General features: G+C 36.2%; 1 protein-coding gene across 4 annotated transcripts in view; it reads right to left on the bottom strand.

The window, feature by feature from the left end:
* Window positions 1–26,172, bottom strand: part of fbxw7 (F-box and WD repeat domain containing 7) — a 77,503-nt gene that overhangs the window by 26,024 nt on the left and 25,307 nt on the right. Inside the window, exon 1 of one of the 4 annotated variants that reach the window (XM_024259623.2) lies at window positions 25,491–26,033. The exons of 2 other annotated variants lie outside the window; for them this stretch is intronic. In XM_024259623.2, the coding sequence (XP_024115391.1) occupies window positions 25,491–25,718 (228 nt within the window). In that variant the 5' untranslated portion in view covers window positions 25,719–26,033. Of the gene's footprint in view, window positions 1–25,490; window positions 26,034–26,172 lie in introns of those variants that run through there. One more of the 4 variants, XM_024259624.2, reaches the window with a different exon arrangement.

Raw genomic sequence — 26,172 nt, 5'->3', positions numbered from 1 at the left:
TACTCAATTTCTTAAAATAAATCTATCAGGGTGTTGTCTCTCTTTTAAAATACAAATTTTTAAGGGAAAAAAAGCCAAACTGCAAGCAAAAAACAGGCTTTCTCAAGCAAATGTTTTAATGCAAGGTGGTGAACTGAATGAGGCAAATACTTGTTGGGCAGTGATGCATCACTAAAGAAGTTCATGCCATTGTGTGACCATCTCCTCTGCAGAAAAAATGAGAACCGGGGGGCTCGTTTTCAATAGATTTTCCTAAAACGGTGAAGTGTGGATTCACATGCCAGGCTGGACAGATGCACGGCGTGAGTGGGAGGCTAAATGAATAAGGAAAACTATAGATCATGGTATGTTTTTGTAAAGAATGATCTGCAAGCAGCTGAATTAGGTTCTCGTTCAGCCACCCACGCGACAGACATTGAGGGCTTGGGTTAAAGAGGAAGAACTTTACTTGGGAAAACAATGCGGCTGTTGAAAAATGTAGGAGAGGTCAGTGTTTGCGATTTTTAACAATCAGCTAGAAATTGGATTGCAGAAGTAGTGAGTTTAAAACATAAACAGCAGATTCTCTGAGAAAAACGTTAGAGGCAAAAGAACAGAATACAAAAAATATGTTTAATTTTTTCCTCTAGCAATTAAAATAATTAAAGTTTGCACAAAAGAAAATCAAAAAGTTATGTGGGAAAAGAACAAACTGTCCAAAGAGTTGTCAGTCACATGTTTATCCTGCTTTGTACTGTAATAGTCATAAAGTTGAGGTGTTGCCTTTATTTTATTTAAATTGTAAGGACTAAGCAGAGCTAGAGCGTTTATGGCCTTAAAACTGTTTAAAAAGAAGATTTTAGACAGTTCTCTTGCAACAATCTCTTATCTGCGCTCTGCACAACAACAAAGAAGACCAGTAACACAGTTAGACAACGTTTCAAAGCAAATTCCTTCTCTTAATTAAATGACCGTGTCATTTCACAGTAAAGTTCAAAGACGAGCGGAGTCTTTTAGCTAAAAATACAAAGCTTGTAGCGGCTGACTTTTAACTTTATTGTGACACTCTCTTCTTTGATGCCAAGAAATAATCTGAAAAAGTTGAAAGCTTCACAGACATGGATCCTGCTTGAACAGTCCAGATACAACCAATAGCCTAAGAGAATATCAACATTAAAAGCTGATGAAGTTGTAAAATTCACAAGCATCTTTTTACCAAGGTGAACTTCTTAAAATAACGTTCTAATGAGATTAGAAGGTACATAAACTGTTGAATGACAGCATAAAAAAAGTTTATAGATCCATTTTGCTATTTTCCAAACTTCTGATTACTTATCTTTGGTAGGCCCATCTAATTTTGCATTTGGATGGAGCCTGTGCTGTCACATCTCTTTCAGAAAATAAACAAGCGTTCTGGAAATTTGTGTGATGAGCAGGGGGGGAACCTTGGCTGGGTCTGGCAACAACATTTTGACAGAAGTGAATAAACCTCTTTAATCATACAGAATTGCCACTCTGCATGCCAGATGAAGCAGAGAAAGCCAATCTGTGCATGCAAGGTGCAGCCCGTCATTTATATAACCCTGAATGTTGGTAACATGGTGATGGGAACAGTGCGGGGATACTGTGACAGTGGCTTAGTTGCTTGCCTTGACATGAAGTCAATTATACTTGGTGAGGAGCATTCCTTAGGTATTTTTCTCATCCTTTAACAACCTCTATATCTCTTCAAAACAGACATATGCATAATTATAGTTTAGATAAAGCATTTCAACAGGAAATGCATGGAATCCTATGAACCGAAATGTGACCTTTAACTGAATGGATCAGAGATCAGAGAACGTAAAGTGCTACCAAACAATCTGTTAGTTCCACTTTCATTTGTTTTCACAGCGTATGCGACATGTAGACCGCTAGTGTGTCATTGCATCATTGTAGTTTGACGACTAGCAAAGTAACAACAATAGAGGTCATCCAGCAGCACATCTTTTTATTGCTCTACTTTTGGTATATCATGTAAAACAGGAATTTAATGTTTGAAATAAGATTGCGGTTGGGATTGAAATTGCAAGAACCCGAATGCTTACAAATGTTGGAAAAGTCAGCTTAAATGAGCAGTATATTAACGCTTTCTAATGTCGTCATCACTTTCTGCCAATCAACGAGTGGCTACAGTGATTCCGTCCCATTCATTCCGTTCCATTTTTTCAATGGACCTGCAACTGATGGGGGCCCCCAAGGATGTATGGTTTGTTACTGTTTTGCAACAGAAACACTCAAAATACTGGATTGTACCAGACTGCTCAGTGGAAAGAAGGCTTTAGATAATTTTAGGCATTTTGGTCAACTTCAATTTACGGTTCAATTCTGAAGTGTGATAATGGGATTATCCATGAACCCAATGAAGAGAGTGAGAAGATGCAAAAGCCACACTCAAGCTGCCAGGTTTGGTTACCCTAGTGTGTAAACAACACAATGTGACCATACCAACGAGTGAGCAGCAAACAGTTCAACCTTTCTCTGATCTACCCTCCCCAGATGACCGTGTCCAAAGCGACTTTTTGGAATTACTTTATGTTGGACCACCAGCTCCGTCAGTGACTACGACCTTTGAAATATCACTGTTATCGACTGCCATGTCTGATGGCAAAGGCTGTCAAAAAGTGGCTTTATTTTACAAGAAATATCACAAAAGCAGCAGATGAAAGACTTTCTCCGCGTTTGGATGTTTGTTTGACGTTTGAATGATGCAACGTTACAGCAAGGGAATCTGTAGTTTAGACTGAGGAAGGCAATATTTCTTTAGTGAGTGTCGTCAAATGGAAAATCTACAGCCGAACTGCAATTTACTGGTTCAAAAGGAAAAAATAAGTTATTTTACTCAAGTGGAGGAAAGCAAGAAAAATACAAAAAAAACTTTTGTGTTAAAATGTATGTGTTCTAAACCTCAGCTCAAATCAAAATGCCCTAAAATGTGTATTAAAAGTGATGAAATGTACATAACTGTCTGGGCAATTAGAATTACAAGATACTATTGAAATATATGGTGTATTATTTATATTTTGTGAAACAATAAAATTACCTAAAACCTTCACAATATTTGTGTGTGGTTTAATTTACCTTTCTAAAATAATACAATAGATATATATTTTTATTTTTTACTGTAAACTACTTGAAAATGTACAACAGTATATATTCTGAATAGTAGTAGGTTACACATTCTAATGTATATGTTTTAAAAGAAATAGATTTAATATGTATGTAAAAAAGGAATGACGAAAGGAAATCCATATTGCTTAAATTGAATTTTTGGAGAGCACAGTGAAGTAATTGGATTATGGCAGCGACAGTAAAAGATGTGTTTCCAAGATTAAACCTGCTACACAGAAGGAAAGGGTCAAGGGCCATAAATATTTCAATCAGGAAGGGCTGAAAAGCAGCGACCTGGGAATGCCCTGAAAGCGTCTCCCGACCCCCCATTCATTCACACCCTCCCAAACAAAGACAAATCCTACCATAGTTGTCCCTGTAGAACACAAAACCATATCGTATTTAATACAAAGTTGGAAAAATGCTTGAGTTTTAAATAAGGAAAACTATACAACTTTAACCAATGAGTAACACCAGCAAGTTGTCCCAAATTAATACTATTTGTTGTAACAATAAATAAAATTAATGAGACATGACTCTCTTTTACTGCTCAGCTGCTGACAGGAACTGGCAGATCCACAGTTTAACCAATTACCAATCCCTAGCATGCAGTCAAGGCAACATAGGCGTGGGAACATCTTTAAACAGAATCTCACTAGTTCAGCATGAGCAGAACAAAGATTGAAGAGAAACATAAGTAATATGTTAGTATCAGATTCAATGTTTTCAAAAATATTCATAGTTATTGAAGCAAAAGGCAAAAATCAATAGCTGTAGAAATGTAAACTTAGATGAATGTTTGAACTCCGCAGTTCAGTAATTTATTCAACCATTTTCCATAAAACAGCATTCATAACAGTTATCTACAGTGCTTCTTTTAAGTCCATCCATCTAGATTACAATCTTGGGAATTAATACCTTTGTAGTGATTTATTTAACAAATATCTTAAATGGTGCACATTTTAAATGCACAACATTAAGTTATACTTCCCTCTAAAAAATGTGATTTGGCTAAACTGAAATCTTATTTGCAGAAAAGCTCAGATATATTCAAGAGTCCAAACAGAATCAATATGAAGACTGTTGAACCACCAAATTCTCACAAGAACATGGGTTTTACGAGGAGGGTCAGCAGCAGGACGAATGTCAATAGCTGCATCAGCTGTAAGGAAAAGAGAAAACATTAGGGCCGTATAAAAACCTACCTCGAACAGAAGTGCACAGGGGGGAAAATGGTATTTGTCAGTTACAGATATGGCAAAATGTCCCACCTAAGGATAGGAGATATCTCTATTGTTCATCAAAGGTTCAATTTAACTGTAACTCAGAATGTAAAAAAAGAATAGTGAATCACACTGTATAACTTTTAAATAATTTATTTGTAATATTGCTCAGGGAAAAGGTATTTCACAGCAACTAATAACCATTCTGACCAAGAATTCTGTTCCTTACAGACCTGTTATTACTTCTTTAAGAAGCCCTTCTATCGTCTACTTGTTAGCTGTGTTATTGGCACATGTTTGAACTTGTTATCTGTATTTAAATAAAACTGTCCACATCTTTAAATAGTCAGACTGTGATCATGACCAAGACAAAGGAGCTGTCTAAGAACACAGAAGACAAGACTGGGACAAACCAATCTACAACAAGCAAGCAGAGAACTGTTGGAGCAATTAGTAGAAAAATACAAGAAAGACAAGATCACTGACGATCTCTCTCCACTTCATAGGGGAACAAATGATTGTGAAAATGGAGACAAAACAGCCCAGAACTACATGGGGAAAGTCGTCAATGACCTAAACAGACATGGGACCACAGTAACAAAGGTTCCTTTTAGTAATGCATAATGTTGTGGTGGTGGTGCAGTGCTCCAAAGGTCTCTTGGCTTTAGCCTGCACATGTCCAGACCCAGCTACAGTTTATCAGACAATCTGGATGATACAGAGGAGGATGGGGAGAATGTAATGTCGTCAGATGAGAACAAAATGGAACTCTCTCGTATTAACACCGTAGTTTGTACCCCGAAAGCACCATACCCACTGTGGAGCATGGAGGTGGAGCATCATGCTTAGAGGCTGTATTTCTACAACAGGGATGGAACAACTGATCTATATTAAGGACAGCATGAATGGGGCCACATATGGCTAGATTTTGCATAAAGATCCCAATTTCATCAGTGAAACCATACAGGATGAAATAAGTCTTGCATCTTTATTGGTAGTGAACACCTTTTGACTGCATCACTATATATATTATTTAAAATTATAAAATGTGATTTCCTGGATTATTTCTTTACATTTTGTATCATGAAATGTATGTATGATGAACAGATCTTTCATTTTTTGAAGTGGAAACATTTGCAGAATCTGTGACTGGCAACTACTTTTTTATCTCACTGAATGTCATATTAAAAAAAGAAAGTATTTCAAACATATGCTCAATATGCTCTTACAGTTTTTCTCTTTACTTGAAAACTGCAATGAAATTAGAAGTGGGAGGCATTAAAGAAGTCTCTTAGATTCAATTCAGTTTTTGCTGCAGTCTTTTCTCCTCCCTGCCTCTGACTCATACAGCTGTACAGCTTCTGACACACACTGAGAGCCCACCTACACAGCACAACTTCACAAACAACACTTCTCTGTATAACTTCTTATCTTGTAGAGAATAACAGGGGGAATCGCACCACTGTGGGTCATCTAAAACACACCAATATGGGCTATGGCAGATTGGTTGACTTTTTCCTCTCTTCTTTTTTGATGTTGTTTCAAAAGTAATTAAATTTATTTTCCAGAGACCTTTTCAAGAACAAAGTATAATGCACATATCACAGAAAGGGCAATGGAAGTTTTTTTGCTGATCACCACTGGCCCAGTGAAGAAATTGAGTGTTGTGTTAGACTGGGGACGGTGCTGTCAGAGCAGACTTTTCCTGGAGGGAGAGGTTGGCATCGTGCTTACATCAGCACGTTTCCACCCGCTCGTTTTAGTGGGTATGGGAGGGGCTACTGCAGACAGCACAGGTTTTTAGAGGATTACTCTTAAATGCATGAACGGATCAAAATGCCGCATTGGGGTTCTTTATAGCGAGGGAAGAACAGTAAAATGCACTTCAAACCTCAAAAAGTAGAATTTTCATGGTCGGGCCCCTTTAAGGTATACATTTTAAAAGCTCATGAAAAAAATAAAGATTTTAATCAATTTTAAGAAATGAAACATGTCAAAGTGAAGCATTTAACTTTGTGACATACCTGTTCCCCAACATTTTTATTAAAAGTATTGAATATAAAGAAAATATTTTAAAATTCCTATAGGGGAAACAAACATTTAAATTTAACAATCTTGGAAAATTAAAATAATAAATGACCACATATTAACGTTAAAGTGTTTTTTTAACAGTTACCAGCAGAGTTTACAATTGGGAGGTAAACCCCACTGCACCAATTCATCCTCGACCCCATCAGTGACCTTTGAATTTCACAATGAACCGCAGACAATGACTGCCATGTGCCTGGTGGTTTAATCTCCACAGTCCATCTGCTTAGGGCACTGCTGTGAGTTGAATCTGGGAGAGGAAAGGGAGTGCCCAGCTTCCCTCTGAAGTTCCTGGGTGTCTGTCTCCCTACATCCTGTGGGACAGCTGTATGTTAATGTGCAGAAGAAGCTGGGGACGGCAGCAGTCACTGGAATTGCCAGGCAGACACCGAACAAGGAACCCCTTCTCAATGGGCAGCCAAAGGCATGAACTTGGCAGATTAGATATTCAGGAAAGAAATAGGGTCTCCTTTACCCACAGACATACCATATGAACAACAGCAACCAAATGCACTCAACCTTAATGGTTTTACACCCCATTTTTAAAACCAAATCCATTTATTACTTTGAGAAAAAAAAAGCTTCTTGCATAATTAAGGCAACATTTAGAGAATAATACAACAGAACTACAGGCAAGTGACAGGTGATCTTAAATCAAGTAAGAACCAGCAAAGTGAAACCATCAACACCTATAGAAAATCACATATAAATTATTCAAGCCGAGCAAGCTACAGACCTAATCTTTATGTGACTATGACGGAAGAGACTCAGGGCTCTAGGCAGCCTTGAAGGACTCCACTAGTTGCCTCTGTCTGCAAACTGTTGCCTGGCAACAGACTTTGCTCTCGCTGGCCTTCAGTCTTGGGTATACTGCCTTTTGGCCTTGTCTAGGGGTAAATCGCTGGTTTGTAATTAGAGTCGACAATGTTCATTCTAAGAAAGAAAAAAAAATCATGAATCAAGGATAACAGGCTTTTCAGAAGCTTCCGCTTCAGCTACCTGAGTAACAGCAAAGTCTATTTAGTTACCAACACCATCAACTGGGAAACGATCTTTCCAAAGGTTTGAGCTACCCTCCATCTTTTCAGTCATTTCAATGATTTGCCATTTGTGGTTGCAACACTAGATACAATTTTTGAAAAAACTGATTGTTCAAATGCTTTATCCAGTGTTTTGTAGCCGATACCCACAGGTATAAAAGAACTGTCACGATAGACAAAGAATGAATTAAGAGATTACAAATAAAAGAAAAAGCTGAAGCACAAAAATGAACATGAATAAGAACACCAGGAAAATCTACCACTACACTGGTTGTCAGGGGTTGTTATAGTAGAAGTGAATAGTAAGAAACGTAGTCTTAAGACTGTCAGTCTTGATCAGGAGTCTTTTGAAGTTTTTCCTAATACCTTTCTTCATTAGTTTAATTTTATGGGACTGTGCAAGTATTTATGGATAAACTGGCTTGCAGACATTGTAATTGCTTTTTTTTAATGAGAAGACTTAAGATAGGCATGCACAAAGCACAGAATGCTTTTTTTTATCTGCTCAGATACGGGGGATACTTTTTCTTCTGACGGATGCACAGATTACTTTAACTGTTTAGCATCAAGCCCAATATAAAGAGACATTCTGTTGTAATCTTTAAAAAAAAATATAAATGAGTGCAGAAGTGATGCAAAGAAAAGGGAAACTTTTTAGACTGAATCTGGCTTCTTTTGGATTGGCTTTACTTTTTAAAAAAATGATGCATTTTCTAAAAACTTGGATCAGATTTAATAAGCATTTTGGTTTTATATATATATATATATATATATATATATATATATATATATATATATATATATATATATATATATATATATATATATATAAACAAGACTATCTAATCTATCAGAATAGTCAGTTTTGTTGCCCATTCCTAGTAATTTATGATGAAGTGTTACTATAGTTTGAGCAGGAATACTCAACTGCAACAGGTACTTTTTGCTTCACAAAGAGAGAGTAAAAGCATATGCAGATCAGGTAAAAATGCAAAAATGTTACAGCTTAGGTGTTTAACTGAATATTTGGTGTAAACATTTTATTTTCTTTCGCACAGCCCTTGCCTGGTTTAGAAGATAAAATGCCGAGCTCAGTTATCCAACCTCCCTGCTCTTAAGAATCAGAGACAACAAATATCAAGCGTAACACCAACTATGTACTATAATACCACTTTGAGAATTTTTTTTTTTTTTTTTTTTTTAAAATTCTGTTCAAAAAGAAAAAACAGAAAAGCCAGCTTCAAGAAGTACATGAATTAACTCCACTCTGCAATCAGAAATGGGTTTTTGATCCATGGAATTAAGTGAAAATGAGTGTTAAACAGGGAAACAATTAAGCATTTTTAATTTGTAGAATTGAAATAAACTAAAAAAGACTCATTAGCATTAAATAAACAAAGAACTTGTCTTTTACGAAAAATATAAATGGACACATTAATACTTCCCAATACAAGTCATAGTGAAAAATGGAAATAAAGAAAACAAAACCCTTCAAGTTTCCATAAAGGTAATCCAGCTGTGTGAAAGTTTGAGCGTTGAACTTTGTTTGTCAAAAGCAAAACACTCAAACACACTCAAAAATGATAATAGAAACAGAAATCTAGTCTTTAAATGAGGACTATAATTATAAATTGTACTCAAAATGTACTTAATTGTACTTAAATGCTGCCTTTTTTTGGTGACTTCCAAAAATACAGATTAAATAGGTTTTTTACTGGTGTGATATGTTTGACATTTTACATTTTGTTTGACTTTTCAAAAACTTATTTGTTTTCTACAATGCATACTCTATTGCTAAATCATGCCTTATTACTGTCATTTTTTATCTAGATTTTCCTTTTTATTTCAAAGATTTTTTTAGATCAAAACAATCACTTTCTTTATTTATGCATTACAATTCCACATCATGTGATATTGAATTTATTGTCATTTACCTCAAACATATTTTATGATAAGAATCTTGGTTTAGACACAAATTTTAGATACCTATATTAATTAAACCAATAATCTAAAAAAAGTTCCAGTTTTAGAGTTAGACCAACTTAACTCAGTTTCAGCAAAGCATACCAGTATAATTAAGAGATAGGGATAGAATTAAAGCAAATACAGACTAATCGATATGCAACAGCCGTCTTATGAAAATGACATTTCGGGGGAGCATAAAAAGGTCAAAAAGGAGTTTGCAAATTCCTCGATGTTTGGGGACGGTGAGAACAAGAAAATAAACTTTGCTGAAAAGTGCTGAGCTGGCAGGAGCATCTGCAGCTGGCGAGGGAATGGAACAGCAACACAACCTGATCGTGAGTCTCTGGTGGCCCCGTGGCAGTCCCACGCTCATCACAAATTAAAGAGGCCAGTCAGACCAAATCAGCACTTTCCCTTATCCACTGCAGCATAGTGATGCTGAGGGAACCACAAAGTAAACCTGTGTGTGTACTGAGTTCATCAATGCAAGAGGGGAGTGAATAAAGAGTCATTCAAGGAAAAAAATATATATATAGATGGTGGCTAACAGTGTCCTTAAAAAAGCTAAAAGAAATACCTTGCCTGTACATTTTTGACCTAATTTGGACAATTGTTGACTAAGTCATACGTTACCTTAACTCGCATGTAAATCTCATGCAAGTCAGGAGAAATGATGAAAAAACACATTCACCACATTCTAAAAAACAAACTTGAATTTCATTTAATCTTTTTTTTTTCAAGCAAGAAGGTACCAACACCAAACCTGAACGGCAAACCCAAAATGAGGTCACACGTCTGTACACAAAACCAATGTATTCTCACACAGTTTGACATTTCTCTCACCTGTAGTTTACCCAGAAATAGTAGTGGTCCCTTTATTAGACCTATCAAGTCAATAGGTATGACTGGACCGCCCTAGATTGTCAGAGTACTACAGGACAAACAAATAACAGCCAGCCAGGTTTATAAAGAAAACCTTTAATTCTGCATGTATATTTTAGCTAAACTGAATTAATGGAAAAATGCTAGGCCTGCACAGTACATCGCAAATTTACTGTCTTCGTAATATCAATCTGTGCAATACATGTATCAAAAAGACGGGTTAAATGGTTAAATTGCAATAAATGGTTAGCTTAGACGTTTACACATGCAAAAACAAAATTATGGCAACTTGACATATTTAACAAATTAAATAGAGCCCTTTTCGCTTTTGACTAATCAGTTGGACCTATTTCTATGTTAGATACTAGCCTCTAATGTGAACGTGGGTCATCTGGAGTATAATTTAAGTTAATTTAAGTTGAATTCATTTAAATAAAACTGATGCAGTAAAACGAAAAGGATGTATTAGTTGTTTTGGCTACATGGTCATGTATTGCAAGTCATATTGTCATTAAAATATTTATCACTAATATTGCATATCGCAAGTTTTTCTAATATCGTGCAGCCCTAAAAATGCTATGTGAAGAATTTAAAAATTGGTAAAATAAAAAAAAGTTATAAGTAGATAATTCAATGTAATATTCAAATGTTATATAAAATCTAACAAGCATTTTGCAACTAGGCAATTTTAGCTAGCAATACCTTCCTATAGCCTCAAGGTGAAAATAACACAAGAAGACTGGGATGGTGAACAGCATCTGACAAAAAAACATAGAAAAATGTCTTTGTGAAATACTGTAGCTAAAGTACAATACAATGTAATACTACATTATATGCTCATTTATTTAAAAAGACAATCAAAAATCAGGTAAATTATAGAGCCCAATGTACTGTGATTTATCATAATGACGGACCAAAACACAAACACGTATAAAGTCCATCTTCAATATAGATTTAAGTAAGGAACTTATTGATTTTCCATTTTCTTTAAATAAATTGATCCCTACAACGCGCCTGCTTATTTTCATCAGAGGAGAGGATATTGATTACTTTGTTATATCGCCTTAAGAAGGCTATAATTTGCTGATCAAAATCAACAATCAGCAGGGAACTAAATCAGGGACCATATCGACTTCCTATTTGTGCAAAGCAAACAAGGCCATACTTTAAGGAGACACATTCGAGTGACAAGGTGTGACTTTGAGAATGTTTTCTAAAATAAGCAAATGGATAGGCCTTTTTTTCAAAATTGGTCAACATTCAGGAGATAGCAAGAACTTGAGGTATACAAAGCAGTATAAATCAGTAGAACTAATAATTATTTTTTTAAGAAATGGTCATTTTTATACTGCAAAAACAAAGTATACTTAAAAAAAAAGGTTCTACTGCAAGTTGACAAATTAAATTTTAAATAATTAATATGTAAAGGAAATTTATATTTATTTGCCCTAAGAAGCCCAAAGCACAAATAGAATCAAATTAAGTTTGCCACTCTATAGTAAAAACCTACCCAATGAGATAAAATAAAATAGATGACAGAGATCGAGTTGCAATATTGGCTTTTAAATATAACGGCATATCTGATTAGTGGAATCAATTTGTGGCTTTCTTCAATGAGAATTGTAACCTGTGTCCCATATAAACAACACTGAAAAACAACTATAATTGAATCATATGTATTAGTGGCTTGAATTTTAGTTTCATTCAGATTTTGTTGATTTTAATGGCAACATTATTAAAAACAAATGCTACTATAGTTTTTTTTAAGACCAGATACATTAAAAAAAATCACCTAAATATTATATACCATTTTATCCTGACTACTCTAGCAGCAATTTTTTATTCGCTCAAATAAGCAACAACCACTCCTGAAGAAAGGGAATATAAAATGTATGATTTCTGAAGCAGAGCTTAGTGCACCTCTGCTGACTTGGACACACATGAGCTCCAGCTAGTTTGTATTCTGGTCCAAGTCTACAAAAACATGTCAGGTCCAAATAAAAGTAACTTTACTGCCTGCAGTAACCCATGTGCTTTTGCGCCTTGTTATGCGCAACAGCATGCTTAATCGCTCTGTTGCTCCACTATTGGTTCTGCTAACTTGTATTAAAGCACCAGTCTGGAAGAACAATATGCTTGGTTCAACTCAAAGCATCTTGAACAAGGCTAATTAAAATGCAACTCTCAGGACTGACAGCACGGAGCTTTGGTGCTGTGTTCACAACAGTTTAAATTAACACAGAACAAACTGCAGGATTTCATTTAAAACTACATTTTAGGAAACAAATATACATTGTTTTACACACTATAGCACAAATGTAAGGTGTATTATTCTTTTTTGAAACAACGTTTCTTAGAAATAAATTTGATCCTACTGGAAATCCTGTTTAAAGCCATTTTACATGATCCAACATTTGCTTAGATTCTGTATTTTTCTGATGGCAACTAGAGCTGAAGAAATGGATCACAGTCATGGAGAAGTTGAAAAAAAAATCCAACAAGAGAGTAATGACTTAAATTGCAGTTGCTATTGACTCTTGTTCAGTATTTGGTGTATTATTGTTGTAGAATAACATGCAAACCCACAATAGCTCCAGCCAATGCAGCTTTGGGATGACACCCCATTCTTCAACCAACAATGTCACAAGTCAGCCAACGTGGTTGTCTCGGTTAGCCTGGCAAATACATGCCCAAGAGGACCCCACAAGAGTTTAATAGAGTTAAGGTCAGAGCCTCTAGCAGGTTATTTCATCCTTTCCCACCCCAAACTCTGAAAACAGTCTCTGATAAGCCCTAATCAGGGGAGGCAACTGTTGTCACTTGCAGGGCAGTGTGCTCCCAGACTGAGAAGATATGGGATCCTTGTTGGTTACAGAGTCTTATCTTGATATTCTTATCTTCATTGGAGACACTCCACACAATGCATTTTGGTTTTGAGAGACATCTGCCCAAAGTTGCTTCTGCAGAGGCCCTATCTAGGTTGATTCTAGGAGCAAATGCCTACCAACCCCTACTGGCTGTGGCTCAGGGATGTCCGATTAGCAGCCCTTGGGAGAACCAGAGGTTCAAAACACGACTCAACAGCAATGTAAGCCTCTGAGCATTAGCAGAGATTTAGAAAATTTTTCATGGGCTTAACTGACATACGCAGCTGTGTTGCTCATCCCACAAATCCATTTTCCCTACAAATGTGGCACCATTTATTGACCAATGTATAGACAAGGAGGAATGTCACAATATAGAAATAACCTAAAATATACAAACTATTTTATTGTCCTCAAATAAAAAAAATACTCCACAAATAAACAGGATGAGTAAATCCAGATCAAATGAGTGTGATATTAAATAATTCGGTTAAGATGAGATAAACACTAGGTCTGAGTAATTTAAGCCACAAGGAACATTAAGATTAAAACAACGGAATATTGTCAGGTGAACTGATGAACTGAAACTTAATGTTACAAATTTCACGTTAGAATATGTCCATGAGCTCCTAGCATTAATCCTAACATGATGAACATACACACAAAAGACATTTAAACCCTTTAAGTGAGTCGTGGTAATTAAACCGGCTGGAAATCTTAAAGAAGGATCACAGAAATTAAAACCGACTTGCTGGAGGACTGGCACTTAGTGACACCCTCCTGTCTCATGCTGGAGCAATATAACATGGTAATAATACTCAAGAGAACACTGGAGCGTTTGAAGTACTGCTTTTACACACAGCTCATTCCTAATGGCACTACACTGCTATCCCTTGGCGAAAAAAAATTATTTCTGTTCACCTTGAGATAAAGGAGGAAGGTAAAAACAAGTAGAATTAATAAGAAAAACTGAAATGACATTCATGTTTGCTACATGACAACTAAATGTGTCAAAAGTACTGCAGTCTGTGATATACAGACAAAACAACTTCAGAGGATCAAGTGTTACACAAACTATATTTTTAAAACCTTGTGGTTAAAGTTAAAAAAAGCCTCAAGTTTTCCATTTTTATTTATTTATTTTCTAATTAACAAACCAATTCTCCTTCAAATGATTGCTAAGAGGGCAGAGAGCTGTGCTTTTCTTACTTACCGGCTTAAGTTACAGGGGTGGATTACTAAACAGCAATTATGATTTACTTTTAAGTTGCAAATTGTGATTTCAAATGCTTTTGATTGCTACAAAAAAAGGAAAAATCAGGTGGTGGTTTATATTATTGGTTTTCTGGATTACATCAGGAAAATACAATGAAGTATATAAAAAAAACATTGGGGTGTTTATTACACTTTTCTAGAGTGTTTTTTTAAAGACCCACTCCAGTAAAATTTTTTGGTGTTTTCACCATATTTTTGTGCACTTTTTCCTTTTTAAATCATTGTGAATCAGGAGCCGATTGAAACATGTCATTGGAAAAAGCTTGTAGCTGTGACATGGGTGCTACAATGGGACAGCTACAAGTTCCCTGTTCAGTTCCTCCTCGTTTTCTTCGTCTGTGCTGGCATCTGGCTCAAAACTGTACAGGTATTGTTCGCCATTTGTGTTGCACCTGTAAGGTTAGGTTGGGATTGTGAGGGGCTGTAAGACAGTGAGAGAGCGTGTAAACACAGGGATGATGGGGAGTGAAAGAAAGCTCACTCCACGCCAACAATACCGGTCACAACTCAAGTGTCAAATTTCTGATAAACTACTGCCACCCTGCATAAACTTTGTCTTAGACAAAAAACTTTTTTTTTTTGTTTAAAAGTAGCATAACCATAATCAGAAGACCAGTGGGAATGCTTACGGAATAGATCAAAAGATGACTGGAGTGCAACTTTAAGGTCTTGTATCTTGATTTGAATATGAACTTTAAATTATGTGACTTTTACCCAACTATTCTATCTTTTTATTCTTCTTTTTGCCTTTTTATTTTTTAATAGAAAACCAATAACTTCTGATCGACTCACATAAGAACAGAAGCTTTGAGTAAGATTAATACTACATGTAATTCTAGGCATTAAACTAGGGATTTCATTGAATAAGAGTTTATCCACCTTAGAGCAGATATGTGTGGTGACCAGCAGCCTTTCTAATAAATATGATGCATGCTACGGCATGCATCCTACCAAACAGAAACATTAAAGGGTTTTATTGCAAGAGCTTTACAACTAAGACATAGCTCTCGGCTATGGGACCAAAATTAAGATTTAAGGCAGTGTTTCACCTCTAAGAGCACCTCATGTTAAGACATGCTTTGCATATCTCTGTAGACAATTAAAGGTAGAGTAAAATGAAATATTTTTTGGAAAGCTTTTAGAATTTAGCTCTAAATGAGTGTGCAGGCTTTAAGCAAACAGATAAGGCTATTACAGGTTAACCTTCTGCCTCGAATAAAAGGTACATGTGCTCTTCAAAAAAAAAAAAAAACAGCTTTTATGAGCTTTCCAAGAACCCCCAAAACAGTACATAAACAGACGAGGACTATTTTCCATTTAAAATAGCCTTTTTCAACACCCAAACTTAAACAAGAGCGACTCATTTTTTATTACCGACCTTGTCAAGAAATGATTTTGAAGAAATAGATGTTTCACATAATTACCGCTGCATTTTTTTCCTGCTGTGAAAGCTTCTTTAGACTCTTAATGGAGCGTTGAGTGGTGCAATAATAGTCACGACTACCTAAACATTTACTGAAGCTCTTAGTCAGAACCAAAAGCTGTCTGTGCAAAAATGAGCGAACAGGAAGAGAGATAGACGGTGCCTCAAAGACAGCAGACGTGTGTCTGGGGGACATGTGAACTGCATCCGCATATTAATTTCTGTAAAATCTAGAGACCAAGTGTTTGTAATTACACATTAGAGACATGATCATACTCCTAAAAAGGACAGCTGACTCCAAACCCAAAACCAACAGCAGCATCCAAACAGAGGGTGTTTGTAACAAAAGGGTACAGTGCCCTGGAGAGGGAAATCAAAGAGGAGGAACATGAACTTTTCTGATATGACACAGAAAGGTTCAGGATGACACATAAATATTGAACAAGCAACTTTTGGTGCATGCTGCCCCCTAGAGGTACCAGCATTCTGAGCCACTGCAGACACATGGCTGCAGCACTTTAAAAGAAACCCTGCAATGGGCTTAATTATAAAGCAGTAAAATTGACAAAATTAAATTATATATATATATTTATGCATTTCCTAAAAGAACAAACATGTATGTACCTATGAATTCATAGAAAACCATGAAAGGATGGAAAGACATGAAATTAAAATAATGAAAAATTAGCTTTTGACATCTTTTTTGCATTTATTTGCATACAACAATGTGCAAATTAATTATTAAAACCTAAACACAATGAAGTCATAAAAAATAAGTCAAAGTTTTAACAGACATCATCCATCCATTTTCTTAACCTTACTTAACCTCTTTAATCTGTTCATTCTTTTTGGGGTCAAAGAGGTGCTGAGCCTAACCTGGCTACTGTAGAGCGAAGGCAGGGTACACCCTCGACACGTCGCCACACAATCACACACCCATACACACCCACACCTAGGGACAATTTAAAGTAATCAATCTAACTATGAAGCATGTTTTAGGACTGTGGGAGCAAGACGGAGTGCCTGGAGAAAAACCATGCATGCACAAGAGCATGCAAACTCTACACAGGACAGTCCCAGCTGGGATGTAAACTGGGGTCTTCTCTCTGTGAGGCAAAGGTGCTTTAAAGTGGTTTATAGTCTGTCTTTCTCAAGTTTTGGTTAAAAGAAAAATGTTTGTTTTTAGGAAATATTTCTTATTTAATGAAAGTGTTTTTTTTGTTTTTTTTGTTTATTACAATTTTAAATGTTTTTAAATTTAACTTATCGGTAGAACAATTTAGTCTTCCCTTAAGCATTACACTTGATGGTTGACATTCTAAACTGCCATTACTATATATAAACAAGAAGACAACTCCATTCCATGCAGTGTGTTAATTAAAATGTATGAAACACAAATCGATTGTTGGTACTTTTGTTAACATAAAAAAGTCCCACAATCACTGCTGAAATGAAACTGAACATGTAACTAAAAACAGAAAAAATCATGAAAATAAACTCAGAAAAACATTTTCATTTTAAAAAATACTGGGGAAAAAAAATCGATTTAATGACATCAGTCAGGAAAAGAATCATGGCACCTCTACAAAAATGTTAGACATGTGAAACTAAGATGTGTCCTCTAGTTAGCACCACAGGTTCTTACAAACCTATAATCAACTAGTCAGGCTAATTAAAGGCTGACGACAGCACACTGACCACAAAGAGAATTCTCTTAAGAGTTTAGAAACAAGTCATATTAAAGGTAAAGTCTAACAGGCTACCTTAAAGCAGATTAAAGTTCCTCTGAGTACAGCGGCACATATTAATCATGATACAGAAAACAACATTCTAGATATGACTTTAAGTGGGAAAACTGATCAAAAATTTAAGTGGTATGAATGTTAACTAGAGAGCCCAGAACAACCTCTAAACACATTCTAGATGAACTCAAAGGTCAAGGTAAATCAGATCCGTCCCTGTTTGGGTCAAAGTGGACTTCCTGCAAGATGAGTATGGAGTCATTTGACAGGATAATGTTAAAATCCCCCTGAAATGGTCAGGAATAAAGCGTTAAACTATTTGGAGGTGGTCCCCTATAAAACCTGATATAATCCCTGTTGATTCTCTGTGGGAGGACATGAAACATGCAGTCTGGAGAAGCCATGTTTCAAACCGGACACAAAGGAGGCAGCTTCCATATGAGGAGTAAACCTAAATATCAGGTTTGGCAACAAAAGTTCAGCATACCATTGTTTTGACCTTTTTTATAATTCTATTTTTTAAATGATTTTTAAACAAAGAAATTACTCGTCTCTATATTGATTTTCAATTATATCTTGATACTTCTGTGATTTTAAATTACCATTTTGAGATTTGTTTTCCTTTCACTAATAAAAGCCTACCAGCACTTTTGTGCACACGTCTATGTGAAGAGGTTAAACAAGGACACGTGCATATTTCCTTTTGGCCTCATTTGTATCGTCGGTGTTATTTTCCGTTGTTTACACGACGAACCCTGTGACTTGCGATCAAACAATCGCTGCTAGAGCTGCAGGAGCCATCCTAGCAACAGAGTTTAGGATGTGATAAACCTCTGAACTCATTGATGCACATTGATGCTTAGACTCTTTGATCATATTTCATTTCTATGCCGGTTACCTGAAGCAACATGTCTCTCTGGGGTTCAAAACAGATTTCTATTTCTGGTCTGAATACAGTGTTCCTTGACAGCGCTGATACAATTCAACACGCCCAAGGTCATTCATAACATGCGTAAATTATAAATATGGATGGTAAACTTGGCAGCTATCCTATTTTCTCTCATGTGTACAATGCTAATCAATGTCAGATGATAAATTAGGTTGCATGGATACACAAACATGGTTTATTTTCCCACTAGCAGCTGCACAGCCTCACAAAGGACACATCTATAGCTTGATATGTTTGTGACCAGAGCCTTAGCACTGTAATATCATTAAGATGGTATGATGCTAAAGAAAAATATGCAATATTTCTTGGGAAGACGATTAAAATTTTTGATTTACTACAATATTATTTTCTGGATTGTGTTTTTCCGTCTTTAGAAGATACATCTGGTGGACACCAGAAAACATCCCTAAACCTCAAGTCATAGACAATATGGGAAATCCTTGACCACAGCAAGTGTGCAGACATCACTGCAGTACACCGCAAGTGCACATTAGAGTGACAGAGACCACACACTGACTGAGGCTGCAGGGCGCGCACACAGATTAGACAAAGTATGCAGACGGTCGCATCAGTTACAGCCAGTCAGCTATCCATTCACACGCAGTGCGCACTGATGGCCAGATTATAGCAAGCAGGCCACTTTAAAAACCAAAGCTGTACGGCTTGATTAAGGGCAACAATTGAGATAAGAGGGGAAAAAACTGTCACCTCTAATTATATATAAATTTTATAAACACGGCCAATGGACAAGAAAACGTTGAAATCTTTAAACACAGGGAACATTTCGCTCATGACACTTGCCCACTCTTTCTGATACATTTAGCTTTGTGTTTGCAATGTACATGGAAAGCCTGCTTCTGTTTGCTTTTGAGCAATAAGATTCATGTCTGTATCAGCTTCTCCTCCATGCCCGCCGCTAAAAAGACTTCAGTCAAGCACTCAGGCACCATGTTAGGTTTGTTCAATTCGCTTAGCTAAATTTGGACCCTGTCAGTATTGTGGCCTTATGCTTGAAGGTGAGAGTGGAAGTAACATTCAAGTATACAAAAGTGTTTACAAGGATATACTGGTAGCATTTTATCTAGAATTTGTGTGTCTAAGAAAAATACAAATAAGTCTAAACAGCTACAGGTACTTTGATTTGTATTAAGCCAAAGTGTGCGTTGAAAATCAAGAAGCCAATTCGTGTAGGTGACTTTAAGGTGACTTTTAGATATGTAACCACAAATAGTAGGCATCTGTCTTTACTGGAGGTGCAGCTCTACTCTGAAGTGTAACCAAGACTTTTCCATCACCTTTAAATCAATACAAAGACAGTCGGTGAATTAATAGAAACTGCAAACCTAAAAATATACTGTAAGAATAATGACGCCAAACATACCCTGCATGTAAACAAAGGAAAATAATCAAAAGTATAATTACGTTAGCATTTCAATTAAGGGGAGCGACTGCAGTCTGTCCAAAGATCAATCCTAGAAAATGTAATAAAAGAGGCATCTCCGTTTGGTTAAAAATAACAAACAACAGAAGCAAGAGAACAACATCATTTCAGACTATACCTACATTCATCTAAGCAATAGGACAACAGATTCTTGGTAAGAGAAAAGTTTAAAGAGGTTTTTAAAAAAAAATAAGCTTAAATGTAAATAATTAAGCAACGTATAAGTTTTAGTGGTGCCTAATGATGAAAAAAAGTGCAATCTGAATGACTGAGAATTTATTTTCCATGTTCAAAAATAAATTCATACAATCCCTGGCTGGTATATTAACAGCTATTCAACATTAATTATGCAAGCATGGTTTTACTGAGTACTTTATAATTTTCTGTACAAAAAGTTGAGCTTGATAGTAGCTCAAAAAGATTTTTTTTCTTCAAAACCACTGTCCAGGGAACTTTTTTTAAGGCCCATTTTGGAGACTGAGTGGACTCTTGGCAAAGACTGACACACTTTAAGAGAAAAGATGAAACGACCACTCCTAAATGTGTCAAAGATTTAGGTTAAAGCTAAAGGGAAAACCCTAAAGAACTCAAGCTCACATACACATTTATTATCATTAACATTATTGCTACTACCAGATCATCTTTTCAATTATCAAATACTTGAAAGTGACATACGAAGATTCATCCAAATTATAGTATAAATCTGTTAACTTTATGTGCATTCAGACATACAAACCAATTACACAAAGAGACAAGAAGAAAAACCCACTCCCTCCGAGAGAGAAAGCACAATTGATTCATCAAATCCAGTTATTGATTTAGTTATTAGTAAAAAATATGTATATTTTTCTGCAACTTTATTATTACAGAATTCAAATTTTAGAATTCAAAGTTTAAATTACTTGTTTGATTATGAACAGTTTGTAGCCAACAAAAATGGTTTAAGGTTGCAAATTTGACAAATCTATATTTAATTAAATTGTGAAATGGAAAATAATGTGAAGTGTGAACTTGTTGATCCATATCACATCTTTATAGTAGTTTGGCAGTGATGCCCAGCCTTAAAACCAGGTGCACTAACACTCAACATAATGCCAGAGCATTTCTTGATGAAAAAAAAAACGTTTTTTTTGTCTAGATAAAATCCTTAGAAATTACCAGACGTTTTTGTTCATCTTATTTTATTTTTACTTTTTGGGGGAGAACTGTATAATCAAATAATATGTGTACAACATTTGGTACAGGTAAAAAAAAAAATAAAAAAAAAATAAAAACTTTGCAAACTTTAACCAAAATAGCTTCCAAACTTCTTGCAGAACACCAGAATTGAGAAAACTGGAAGAGAAATCCTGATGCTTTTATGCAAAAGTGAAATGTTTTCCCAAGTTTAAAATTTTGGGAGAAAAATAAAGTTAAGAAGTTGTGACACTTTTCAGAGGAAAACCTTCATTTCTTCTCAGTTCCTGTTGAACATAGTAGGAACACTCGGTGCCCTTAGGCAGCCCTGCAGCAGCCGAGAGCTCGCTGACATCAAGTCTTTGGGATATGGAAAGCACCTCAACATTATTGCACCAAAGTGTTTACCACCAGTTACAATTTAGGAGGTATTTAGGTCAAGCGTTAGCTCGTTTATTAATGAGATTTCATACTGATAATATAAAACAAGAATAGTGAAGGCGGTATTTAAGAATGAGAATTTTTCAAAAAAAAAAAAAAAAAAGCAAACAAAAACAGAAAAACATTTTAAAAAGTAGACGAATTGATATAAATTTTGCACAACAAAAAAAATAGTTTTGGTCAACCCATACTTCTTATTTGTGCTATTGTTATCTGCTGTCAGGGTGTAAAACACAGTTTTCAGCACTGCGTTACTGACTGACCAAATCTACATGCTCTAGATAGAGACTGCCTCTCAGAATAGCCAACGCGAGATGCGTTCCCACTGTGTTATTTGAAGCCCAAGGGCGATGAATCCAGTCTCCTGTGGCGCACTATGGTGTTATCCTTACTTTAGGTCACCAACGTGCTCGAATTAAGAGGACAAAATCAACAAACTTTCACTTACTAATTCTAAACAGTCTATTGGAGAGAAACACAAAAGGTGTAAAAAGTTGAGCAACTTCCACTGCTGTTAGTAGCTAACAAAACACATTTTGCTTAAGCTATATGAGGAGTGTCCCGTTCAATTTCAATTTTTTCTGGTACTATCCCATGAAATCTTAAAGGAAAAGCAAAAGTCCTAACCGAAGATACCAGAAGGAATTCTGCGTCTATTTTTGTCAAGTTGTTCAACAGTTGCAGGAAAGTGAGTTATAGCTCATTGCCATCTTCCTTCAGCGTGTTACGGTACATTGCATCAGTAGGGAAGAAGAAATAAAATATTGAAAGATTGTTCAGTTTCACGTCATGACACATAAAATATTATACATTTGGTTATCATCTATGAAGTGAAAAATACTTAAAAGGCCTAGCTGTGACTTTGAAGTGGTGTGATGCCATCAGGGAAGCTTAAGTTTGTTTATAACACTTGTCAACAGAAAAGAGACAGTCATCACAACTGCTTCTATTGAGAAGTCACCTTATCCAACACATGGAGTTCTACATATATCGATTTAGGTTGGTTGCCTTAAAAGCAGATGTTAATCTATAAGTAGAAAAATCCCATTTATTGTCACACTCTCAGAGCTTAATCTCAATCGTTTTTGTATGTTCCACTTTAATTTTAAGCTTAAAGAACCCTTTAGTTTAATCAAAAAAAAATTTTTGTGTGAAACCATGTTTCTAAGTAGAGCTTTATATGGGTCCAACAATTTAATTTTACTTACTGATTTATATAAATTTTCAGCAAGAACAGAAATATGCATAAATAAATATTGACAAAATTTGCAACACGTACTGAGAAAAAAGCAGAAAGATCTTATCTATAAAACACAAAACTTTAGTGGTAAAATAACCTTAAAAAGTAAATTCCTCGCAGTGGTTTGGGGAGGAAAAAAACGTTGTTTTTGTGACATTAAAAAGTAAAGATAAAACACTTGAGCCTCTATCAGATCATCTGACCTCCAAGGAGCATGATCTACTGTGGTCCTATCGGTTTTCACATTCCTGCCACGAACGTGCAACTGGGTGCAAAAGCGAGCATGACCTTAGTGCGGGTATTTATGCACAGAATTAAAAATATTGACTGTTTAAAAAGGAGAAATTTTCAACAAATGCAATCAAAATCTGAATGTCCTTTTGCTTTAATCTGAAGGACTAATGGGGTAATAAAAGGTGTAATTTTGCAGATTTAAAGGAAATGCATGTCTCAAATCTCCTCAATATAATGAAAAGGGTCCAAACTGGGTAACTGATTTCCAATAATTCCTTGTTTTGGTATTATAAGTTTATCTTGAAGCAAAACATTACTGGAAACTGCTAAATTATCAAGACAACTTTGTCAGTGGATTACCAGCAATGTGTAAGGACTTTATGACTAATCTTTAACAAACAAAGAAGGAAAATGCAAAATTATCATATGTGCTTCCAATGAATTATATCTGTTGACGGCATAAAGGAAACCCAGCGGCTGCAGGGAAGTAGCTAAAGAAAGATGCCACACACCCGCAGCACCTGCTCCAATAGCAAATGCATCTTGCTGATGGCTGCTTGCACATGCATAGCTGCTATGGGCAAGTCCAGATTGCCTTACTAAATAGGCCTGCAGGGTAGGGTGTGGTGGGTGACAAAGTTGTGGAGCAGCTAAAATGACCTGCTGTTAATGGTCTATATATCTCCATTGCAATCTTCCGCAAACAGCTGGACGCCTTCCCTGGCCACCGGAAACACAGAGCGCTTTCTTGGTTCACTCTTGAAAAGGAAAAAGCATCCGATTACAATTTATAAATCCCACCAGGACCGACACATAATATTGTCAATGTTGAGATTCCTAAAGGTTGAACTGATGAAACGAGGATATGACAAGCTGTAACTTTCAACATTTAATCTGCATCGAGTTATTTGGAAATGAGGCGGCATCAGAACATCATAAATTGGCAACTATTACGTCAAAACAGCTCTGAGAGTGTGACAAATCAAAGTAATGTGTGAAAAGCAACTTTTGGCTTTTTTGGGGGGGTCAAACAAATTAAAATATAAACCTAAAAATACAAACATGTCTGCTAAATTTGCAAAAAAAACATTAAACAAGTTTACTTTTTTAGAAAAATGTATATTGAAGCGCTGATTTCAAGTCATTAATTAGAACTGAAAAGTTATCAGCCACTCATTTAACCTTGGTTCAATATCTAAACGAATTATTTAGTACCTTATAAATGATTGCAAAGTGATGCCTGGGCATAATGAGTAATACATTTTTTATTAAAATCGCTGACAGGACAATAAAAAAACAAGAAAAATGTTAAGAACTGTTGGACAGGTCCTACTGCACGGCGTAAACAAACAGACCTTAAAATGGAAACAGCAGCTCGGATTCAATGCTGCATCACTTAAGGTCTTCAGTTACGCAAGACTGAAAGTGTCAAATGTGTATTTTAAAGTCAAATGTCCACAAACAGAATTTATTCAGAGCAGCTTTGAAAACCATCCATTTTTCTTGCTGCTAGAACCAGCTTCAACAACTGCAAGAAATTACTTTCAAATATTTACTGAAGCAAAAAATGTGGAAATTGTTAGGGTTCTGTAAATGTCTAAATACTAATGTCTAAAAAACGCCCTTTTATAACTTTCAGTTTTGACCAGTAACATGAATTGATCACAAATAAAAATGCAATTTTTTTTACTTAAAACTTGCAAGTTTGACTTCAACTCCTAAAGTCTATGACCACAACCGTATTAGAAAAAGTAGAAGGCTTTTTCAGTCTCATTTATTTCAAGTCTTTCAAATTTTCTTTCGTTTAGCCAGAAAACACTCGGTTAAAGCAGTCACTCCTCACCACGTTGGGCCGTCCATTTTGCTCCAGATAAGCCTCAATGTCACTAATCGTGAAAGCATTTCTCCTAAATAAATCATGTTAAAAATGGATAAAAACAGCCGAGCGGACTTCATCTCCTCCACTTTAGAGTTAAATAAGAGTAAAATTAAAGTTTTTTTTTCTTTTTTAAAGTTTGTGCATGTGTTCGCCGTCATCTAAAAGGAATTGCCCTTTAAATAGGGTGGTTGGTCACAGCTCTTTTTAAAAGGTTACATCTTGGAGCGCTGCAGATCGCGTCATGCATAAATACCATCTATTCATGCGTTTAGGAAATTAAAGACAGCTATGGGTTATTTTATTTAATCTATTCTTAGCAGTATTTTTCTGACAGTTAAATAAAATGTCTATTGTTAAACTGCTTTGCTTTATTTGCACATAGTAAGTTTTGAGTCACAATGACAAATAAGGTGAGCGCGGTGACCTTTAACATTTTTTAGGCCGGGTCATTGAGTTGAAACCGAACTGCGTGGTCGCCTGAGGGGTGCAGAAGACTCACCCGTCTGCGGCAGAAAGGCAAACCTTGGGCGATGATGTTGATGCTAAAGATCTTGAGAACTCTCTGCGAGGGGAGCGATTCAGGGGCGACCTCCTTGGGGTCGGCCAGGCTGAGCGCCTGGCTATCCAGCGGGACGTGCAAAGTCTTCTCTTTCCCACAGGCAACATTTGGCATCTTTTTCTGGGCACCCGTCGATGAGAAGCGGGGGATATAGCAATGCCGAAGCATTGCAAAATGTTCTGTCTAATGGATCATGTCCCGGGAGGTTTTTAGAACTTAAACAGCTACAGCTGCGCGAGGAAAGCGGTTCTTCAAAAACAAAAAAACTGTATTTCTGTATCTCTGGTTTTGTGGAGGTATTAAAACTACACTTGCTCCTGCCTGTTCACACTTCGCTCCTCACCGACTGGCTCCCTTTAAAAGTGACTCGAGGCTGTGAGGTCACTTTTGCCCTGAAGCCAGAGAGAACAGCTGATGTCAGGGCCTGAAAGAGGATGGACCAGCTCAGTCTCACCCCCCCTCAGAGAGTCACTGTGGAATCTGCTCTATGACCCCCTCAGTGGTGGAATGTGCGTCAGGACACAGAGCCCAAGGAGCTTCCTCATTGTGGTTGGTTTGTGACCCTCCCAAAGTAGTGATCTATATCTCCAGGCTTTGTTTAGGCTTATCCTATGAATGACAT

Source organism: Oryzias melastigma, linkage group LG1 (genome assembly GCF_002922805.2).
Source record: "Oryzias melastigma strain HK-1 linkage group LG1, ASM292280v2, whole genome shotgun sequence".
NCBI classification, from domain to species: domain Eukaryota; kingdom Metazoa; phylum Chordata; class Actinopteri; order Beloniformes; family Adrianichthyidae; genus Oryzias; species Oryzias melastigma.
Note: the sequence above shows the minus strand (reverse complement) of the source record. Positions and strands in the feature narration are given on the sequence as shown.